The sequence below is a fragment of the Delphinapterus leucas genome, chromosome 17 (assembly GCF_059928025.1).
Source record: "Delphinapterus leucas isolate spDelLeu-1000000601 "Yukka" chromosome 17, BTC_Dleu_Yukka2, whole genome shotgun sequence".
Lineage (NCBI taxonomy): Eukaryota > Metazoa > Chordata > Mammalia > Artiodactyla > Monodontidae > Delphinapterus > Delphinapterus leucas.
The window spans coordinates 68282652-68291297 of NC_143145.1; the positions used below are offsets into that span (position 1 = coordinate 68282652).

At 40.2% G+C, this 8646-nt stretch overlaps 1 protein-coding gene across 1 annotated transcript; it reads right to left on the reverse strand.

The window, feature by feature from the left end:
* Positions 1-1339: 1339 nt before the first annotated feature.
* TMEM70 (transmembrane protein 70) lies at positions 1340-7729 on the reverse strand. Its single transcript, XM_022595306.2, has 3 exons — positions 7478-7729; positions 6120-6225; positions 1340-1988 (listed from the first exon to the last, which is right to left on the reverse strand). Exons 1-3 carry the CDS (start codon positions 7685-7687, stop codon positions 1531-1533), a joined length of 774 nt encoding a protein of 257 aa, XP_022451014.1. The 5' UTR covers positions 7688-7729; the 3' UTR covers positions 1340-1530.
* Positions 7730-8646: the final 917 nt, after the last annotated feature.

Genomic DNA, 8646 nt, shown 5'->3' on the forward strand with positions numbered 1-8646 from the left:
AACAAGTTATGAGAAAACTGACCCTTGAGAGAAAACTTTGAAATGTTAACAACACTGTTTTCTTCTAATATTTATCTAACATTTGATAGTGAGTATTTGATTATGGAATAATCTTTTTTTGTGTGTGGTACGCGGGCCTCTCCCTGTTGTGGCCTCTCCCGTTGCGGAGCACAGGCTCCGGACGCGCAGGCTCAGCGGCCATAGCTCACGGGCCCAGCCGCTCCGCGGCATGTGGGATCTTCCCGGACCGGGGCACGAACCCGTGTCCCCTGCATCGACAGGCGGACTCTCAACCACTGCGCCACCAGGGAAGCCCTGGAATAATCTTTTTACAGAAAGATATAAATCACATTAACTGCTAAGATAGCAACAGGTCCACATCTAGGTGACAAAGGACAGAAAAGCAGACAGGCAGAGGCCCAAACTGAGGACAGAGGTGGTGGCAGCTTGTTCATCTAAGAATAGAGCCCGCCCTCTACTAAGACCACAAGCTGGCTGATCCTAGCAGAGGGCAGGCTCTAAGTCTCAGAAAGATGGGCACTGGTCTACCTTAAGCTGTCTCCTATAACCTTCTAGCAGCTTCGGACTTGATCTTTCCCCTAAGAACCAGTGATGTCCCTGCTTTCTCCATCCACCTCCCTCATACCACAGGCAAGCCAGAAAGATTAGATTTATCATCGTGGCAGGTGACAGATGTTAGGCAGCTCTCTACAGACTGGGTGTTTTGTTCTCAACCGTGACTCCGGCAACTAGCGCAGTACCTGACACCCTCTAGGCACTTAATCAGTATCTACTAGTCTAAATAGCATGACTCGAGGCCCGTTGTTCCTGGCTGAAAATCCTTCACAAGAACCAACTTAACATTAGCATGGACTTTTATTTTATAAAAGGTACTATCCATCTGTGTAGTACATACAATTTTCCCACTGTGTCAGGGTGTAACAAAGGAGAGTGTACATGGAGGGACAAATGGAACCACTGAAGACGATACTACTTAGGTCACCACTTCCCCAAGAGCTAACCACACCCTACTGGACATGGATATCTTTAACATGGGCAGCCATGCCAGAGACGATAGGCAAAAACCTGAGCTCGGAGCCAAAGGAAGCAGATCAACAGTCTCCCATAATCTGTGAATTTTTAAAGAGTTTTCAATGTGGGAAAAGGTAATATCTCTATCCTTAGAAAAATCCAAACACAAAGGAAAAATAACTTTCCCATTTGCTTCTGACATCCAATCCCCAGCTGAGAGGCAATCACACTTATTATATAAAAGTAACCATGCATATGTCAGCATATACATGTATTTTCACACCCTTTTAACACAAATGATAGAGTATTGTATGTTTTGTTTTTCAAATGTAACTTTTTTTATTATAAAGGAACATAATTCTCTGGAAATGAAAAGTTCTGTGATACAATTTCAAATTATTTTTTAACAATCAGTCACTAACAAAAATCATAAGTAAAGGCAATTATTATACACTGGAACATAAATCACATTTAAGCGCAAACATAAAAACAACACACTCATTTCTCTTCTTTAAGCTGTTTCTTTTCACTGGCTTCTTCCACATCAAAAGTGAATGGTTTGTCATAACCCATTAGATGGTTATAGTCTTCAGGGTTTGGAAAGAGTGCTGGATTAACTAACAGTGATTTTGTTTTAGCATAAAATGTGGTAAACACATGTGTGCTATTTGGAATCGTCACGTCATTCTGGTGGAACACTGTACTCGTTTCCAAAAGCACAACATTATAAGTAATGGCTTTATAAGTGTCTGTTGTGGCCTCATGGTACAACCGAATGACATAGCCTTTTGTAAGAAAGTGAAGCAGTGTTGGAGTGATCACTGTAAAGCTTCCTATGATACCATAAAATAAGATTTGCAAAGGCAGACTTCCAAATATAATATTATTTTGTGCAAAAATGTACGGTAGAAATGCAAGGCTGATCAGACTTGTAGAGTAAGAAAAACATTTCACACCTAAATAAGAAAAAAAATGAGAGAAGATTAACATTTTTAACTTTTATAAAAGAATCAACCTATCCAATTAATTCTTCCACCTTTCTCCCTACAATATCATCATCAAAACAACAAAACCCAAACACCTATATAGTGCTTATTATATTCCAGGCTCTATTTTAAGCACTTTACATATTTCATTCATGAAATCTAGAAAAAAACCCTATGAGACTGATGTATAATTATCATCACCATCACTCCCATTTAAAAGATGAGAAAATATGAGGTACTTGCTCAGTGTCACATAGCTACCAAGTAGCTGTGTTGGGATTTAAACCCGGGCAATCTGACTCTAGGGTCCAGGCTGTTGGCCATTACAATGCACTGCCTCTCCAGCTGGGAAGTCCGCTTTAGGGTTAACTGGCTTCTATCTCAGCTCCCAATAAAAGGTTTAATATTACTCAAAAATCTTTCTGGATACTATAAAAGTTAATTCAGTCAGCAGATAATCAAATAAAGCTCTCTATTAACAAGCACTTCCACAGATCTAACATAAAACGTTCAAATATGGGGCTTTTTCAGGCTAAGTGCACAGCATTAAAACAACAAATTGAAAAACAAGCAAACAAAAAACACCACCAGTGCTTAAGAAACATATGGGAAAGGTAATCAACTTCTTTACCAAGGAAAAACATTCAAGTTAAAATAGTGAGATATTTTTACTTATCACGTTAGAAAGATTAAAAAATCAGTGACTTCTGAACTGTATACTTAAAAATGGTCAAAATGGTAACTTTTACTTTATGTCTATTTTACCACAGTAAATAAATAAATAACTTAAAATGTAAATTTTCTTAGTTTGAATGTACAATTTTAACATGATCAAATACCATCTGTTTGGAAAACAGGCAAGTTGAGATCCTAGAAGGGTTGATTATAAAGTTATTTTGGAAAAACAAAGGAAGAAAAAAAGGGGGGAGGGTTAGATACTAAAACATAAGATTGTATAATTAAAACAGTGTGGTAGTGGCTCAGTACATAAACAGATCAATGGAAAAAAACGGGAAATCTAGACACAAACCTAACTGCATAGAGAAATTTAGTATAGAACAAAGACACAATCTAAAATAAGTGGTGCTGGGACAACCAGATTCAGAGAAAATTCCATCGATCCCTCATACCATATACCAGGAAAACTCCAAATAATCCAGAGATTTAAGTGTATAAAATAAGAGAGGTATAAGAAGAAAATACCCGTGAAGTCCTTTATAATCTGAGAATAGGTAAACTTTTCTAATTATGACTGAAAATACAGAGGCAATCAAGGGGAAAGTTGATAAATCTGATCATCTTTTTAAAATGTACATGGACATAAATACCGTAAACAAAGAGACAAATGAGAAAAATATTTGCAGCTTATATGACAAAGGGTTAATATCTCCAATACACAAAAGGTTTCTAGTATATGAGAAGAAAAGATCAACAACCCAATAAACAAACATGCCAGAAATATAAGCAGACAGTTCAGTGAAACAAAAATGCACACAGCCTTTCAACAGATGAAATGATGCTAAGCCTCAATCATAAGAAACATTCAATTAAAACCACAGTGAAGGCTGGGAGGGAGGGAGACGCAAGAGGGAAGAGACATGGGAACATATGTATATGTATAACTGATTCACTTTGTTATAAGCAGAAACTAACACACCATTGTAAAGCAATTATACTCCAATAAAGATGTTAAAAAAAATAAAAAAATAAAAACACAGTGAGATACCGTTTTTCCCCCAAACTGGCAAAAACTGAAAATATGACATCATACTCTGTTGGTGAGGCTATAACAAAGCAGACACTCTCATACATCACTCTTGCTTGAAGGCTTAATTATCCTGCATTAGTAATTTTAAAATAATTCCTTCCCCCCACAGGTAGATGCCATGACACTGGTACACATGGGATTCAATGGGGACCAAGTTGCCTTCTATATAAAAGCCTCCTTAGCCCTTCCAACTACCTGTTTTCCCCATTAATCTTTCACACTATAGTAGGTTGAACAGTGTCCCCTCAAAATTCACATCCACTTAGAACTTTAGAACATGACCTTATTTGAAAATAGGGTCTTTGCAGACAATTAAAAGTTGAGATGAGATCATACTGGATTACGGTGGGCCCTACATCCAATGAGAGTATCCTTAAAAGGACAGAACAAGACAAGCAGAGACACAGAGAACGCCGTGCGAAGTAGGAGGCAGAGACTGGAGTTATGCAGCTACAAGCCAAGGAAACATGAAGGATTGCTGGGAGCCACCAGAAGCTGGAAGAGACAAGGACAAGCTCTTTCCTAGAGCCTTCAGACAGCACGGAATGCCAACACCTTGATTTCAGACTTCTAGCCTTCAGAACTGTGAGAATAAATTTTTGTTGTTTTAATCCACCAAGCCTGTGGAAATGTATTGTAAGAGCCCTAGGAAACTAATACATACATATACTTTATTATGCCTGGATTGAAGTAATTGCTATTTTCTAAACATATTCTCATGCCTTTGCTCATACTACTTCCGTGCCTGGGATGCCCTTCTTTCACAACATCTTCATGTTCAAATTCTACTCATCTTAAAAAGAGAATACTATGACATCCGTAATTATCTGTTGCTGAATTAACAAGAACCATCAACTAAAAGTCCCTTCAAATATCTTTAAATTAGGACCCAATTGGTAGTTTAAATGGTACCGCTATGTTAATGTCTCTCACTCAGTTTTACACAGAAAAAATATTAATCCCTGATAAGTATAGTGACTTTCTATTACTATAATATTGAAGGAACTCAAACATTAAATTCTTCTACAGGTTACAGTTGTAGAACTTTGAATATCATGCATAGCTCTGCTCTTCCACAAATATTATATTGTACCCACACTAAAATTAATTCCTATTTATATTCTCTTCTCTTCAGAATTGAGTCAAGTGGGAACATGAAAAAAATTGATTAAGCCTTCCCTTCATTTGAAGGAACGGTGTCTGTATTCAGAAAGAAGGGTACCACGGGGGTCACGGTGAACACATCTCAAGGGCATCAGTCTAGGGATCCCAGGCTCAATCCAGAGATGAGACACAGGCTCAGTGGCCCACTCATGTTGTGACTTCTGAAGAAATTTCTACCATCCGAAACTGCTTATTCCAGTAACTTCAGAACTCCACTCAACAGTGATTATAATCACTCCTTATTCCCAGCAAGTTTTAAATAGCTAAAATTGTATCTTAAACATACTCTATTTTAATGTCACACACTCTTGAGAACTTACAGACTTCCAGATTAAATTTCAGACAACTGGTTAACACCAGCATGATCAAAAACACACATGCAAATGGGGCACAGAAATCTTGTGGCCAACTTGGCTATAAAGTAATCGTCCAGATATTTCAGGTTATACTTTTTTTTTTTAAGATTATTAAAATGAAATACAACCTCAGGAACTTGAACAAATCACAAACCTAAGTTCTCCTAACTTTCCCTACTAAAATATTCCATACTAAATACTGAATTATGACCTAAGGAAAGAGCTTTAAACTTGTAGCTATCTAATACACTGCCCTTTCCTTCTCCACGATAACTCCCTACTACTTGGATAACCACTAAGTAAATATGTTTGCTGAAAATTCTAAGATGACCTAAAAAAATGTAAAATTAATATATCTTTGAATTATAAAAGTATTACTGCTCATTTTAACTGCAAAATCTAAAAACATATACTGTAAATGTCTACTTACCCAAAATAACTACTCCTAAGAGGTATTCGCCCATATTTTTTTCCTCTGCATATTCAAACATTACATAAACATACACTTTTTGTTCTGTTTTATTTTGTTGCTAAACATCCCGAGAGGTGACCAAAGGATGGAATCTTTAGTGCCCAGCCATAAGATCACAAAATCATAAGAGTCTACAAAAACCTTTTAAAAATCTCCTAAAAATGCAAAGGTCTTAACCTCTAAATCTTTTATCAACAGACCACAAGAAAAAAATTATAATTTTTCCTTCTGTCTTGCAATTACGAAAAGTGCTAAAATAATAAGTTATCATATGCTAAGAACCTTTTTTTATAAGTAAAAGGGGGGGAGAAAAGGAAATATCCTCACTTCTGATTACCCACCAAATACTGTTCGGGCCAGATTCCCAGTATAAATCAGCCTTCCATCTTCTGATTTTTCAAGTTGTGTATGTAAACATCGAACACATCTTTCCCAAGAAACAGGTATCTATTGAAAGAGACCATTATAATGTGAGTACATGATAAACTGCATTTTAGACCAACTTTTAAGTTTATTTTGAAAAATATAATAAAGAGTAAAAGAAAACTTATCACATGGGGTGATTTAAGGAATTCTTCCAAATCATCTACAAAGCTAAAGAAAGCAAACTGAGTAACACAATGGCTTTCCTTAATTCCACTCACAAGTAGACACTGAATTGGGAGTTTGAAGACCTAAGTTTGCATCCCAGCTAGAAGCATTTTAAAGTGTGACGTTAAACAAGTAAAAAGTTAGTGGAAGTTTCTTCTACTCCACATCACTTTCGGCCAACTGTCAAAGATTTAAATGCATTAGCTTTTTAAAAAAAGTTTAATTATGTAAGTAAAATACTGCAAATTCAGAAAGTTTAAAGTCCAGACTGCTTTTAATACTTCTAAAATATTTATACTATAGCTAGTATTTAAAAAAATAATAACTCTTTCCCTAAGGGTCTTGTATCTATCCCTTGCTCCTCGCAAGGAAAATATTTTACTTTAACTCCTACATCAAATTTCACAGGAACAAAAGAGTTGCCCGAACCTCTGAAAATGACTTTCACAACACACACTCTTCAAGATGTAAAAGGCATGCCTAATGCCTTTATGCTGAAATTTAATGAGATTCCAATTCCCGCGTTGGCCTTTCCTCCCAAGTTTCAACCATGTTTGCTAATCCTAATATTTTACAGGGCAGGATTAGGAGACAATTTATTCAGATTAAAATGAGAAGGATTAACGTCTCCATCCCATTTTTCCAGGGAGCAAAGGAATTCCTAAAAATAGAGCCACCTAATAAAAAGCAGAACAAACTCAAAATCAGGTTTCCCGAGTTCTTTCAGTTCGGTCTCCACGTGGAGCATCTAAATTTCGCTGCAAATTAACCCTTCCGAGCTTGCGCTCAAGGACAGAAAAAAAAAAATAAGAGTCCTCACAAGCCCAATGGATTTGCAACCGTCTCTGTAAAGTGACCGGAACCGCCCAGAAAATAGGCACTTTCCAAGGGACACTGCTGAACTCGCGGGGGCTGCGAACCCCGGGAGCACCGGCCTGTTGCCCAGGCCGAGGCCGGCCACTCCTACCAGCCCTATAGCACGGGGCTCCTTCAGCACCAGAGCCGCCGTGCAGGCCGGGGAGAAGCTATGGGAGAGCCGGGCTCCCCAGGCCCGGTGCTACTCCCACCCCCACCCTTACTCGGGTCCGCGAGCCCTCTGACCGCCGACCTGCGCTCGCACCCGACACGGCAGAAGCGTCGCGGCTGCCGACAGCCCCGCGCCCCCGCCGCCGCCCCGCCCCGAGGAGCCTCTGCAGGAGGCCGCCCGCCAGACGGCCGCCCTAGGGCCTCGGAGCGCAGTGGCTGCCCATGGTGCCGTCCTCTTCCCACCAAGCCGCAGTCCGGCCGCCCACGGGCCGCCCAACGCCAGAAGCAGCATCCCGCGCGTGACCAGAAACGGCGACTGCACTGCGGCGGCAGCCGAGCACGCCGAGGCGCAGCTCCTCACCAGACCGCGGCAGAAACGAGCCGCGCACTCGGCGCCGCCGCCAGGTCCGCGGGCCGCACTGGCCGCCTGCGCGTGCGCAGAATGGACGGCCCGCCGGCAACCTGCCCAGGCACACGCGTTCCTTGTGGGCTGAGATCTGAGTCCGACCTGACCCTCGCGGCCAGAACCAGCAAACGGCCATCCTGCGGGCTGCTTCCCCTCGTCGGAGTCTGGCGCTCTTTACAACCGTGTGGAAGGACAGAGGGGAGAGACACGCGCGAAGGACAAAGCCTGGAAGCAGGGTTAAATCCTTCATTCTCGTGGGCATCATTTTCTGTGCCCATTTTCTCTGCGGAAAATGTTTCTAACCTGTTGGCACAAAGGAATACTACAGTGCACGTTTGAACAAAAATGAATAGTAATTTGATCCAACCAATAGGTTGGTAGAAAATGAGTGGAACTCGTTCATATAATGTTGATACTTGTCAAATTTGTCTTCGGAAATCACTCTCATCCGTTTACACAATCGTTCATTATTTGTGAAAGGGATCTGGAGCGCCTCGCCAACTACCAGGACTAAGTTGGAAGCAGAGGATACAAAGATACTGAAGAAAATTGGAAATCCACAATGCTTACATAGTGAGGGAAACACCTAAAAATAAGCTAAAATATAATGCTGAAATATAATTGACATATACCAATTTACAAAATGCTGCAGAGGCCCGAGAGACAGAATGATTAATTTGGCCTCTGAATGTCCAAAGGCTTCAGGTTCAGCTGAGTATTGAGGAATGAGCATCCAACTAGTAAAGGACGCTTTTGTTTGCTATTTCAGAACCATGTTTTTCACTCAATATGGTACTGGCAGGCTTCCCTGGTGGCGCAGTGGTTGAGAGTCTGCCTACCAATGC

What these genes read in the sequence shown, in the direction of transcription:
- TMEM70 (XM_022595306.2), bottom strand. Translation starts at nt 7,687, where the DNA reads ATGCTGCTTCTGGCGTTGGGCGGCCCGTGGGCGGCCGGACTGCGGCTT. An exon ending in CGTGTCGGGTGCGAGCGCAG is followed by an intron (nt 6,226 to 7,477) that starts GTCGGCGGTCAG and finishes CTCTTTCAATAG; the next exon opens with ATACCTGTTTCTTGGGAAAG. An exon ending in TCTGGCCCGAACAGTATTTG is followed by an intron (nt 1,989 to 6,119) that starts GTGGGTAATCAG and finishes TTTCTTATTTAG; the next exon opens with GTGTGAAATGTTTTTCTTAC.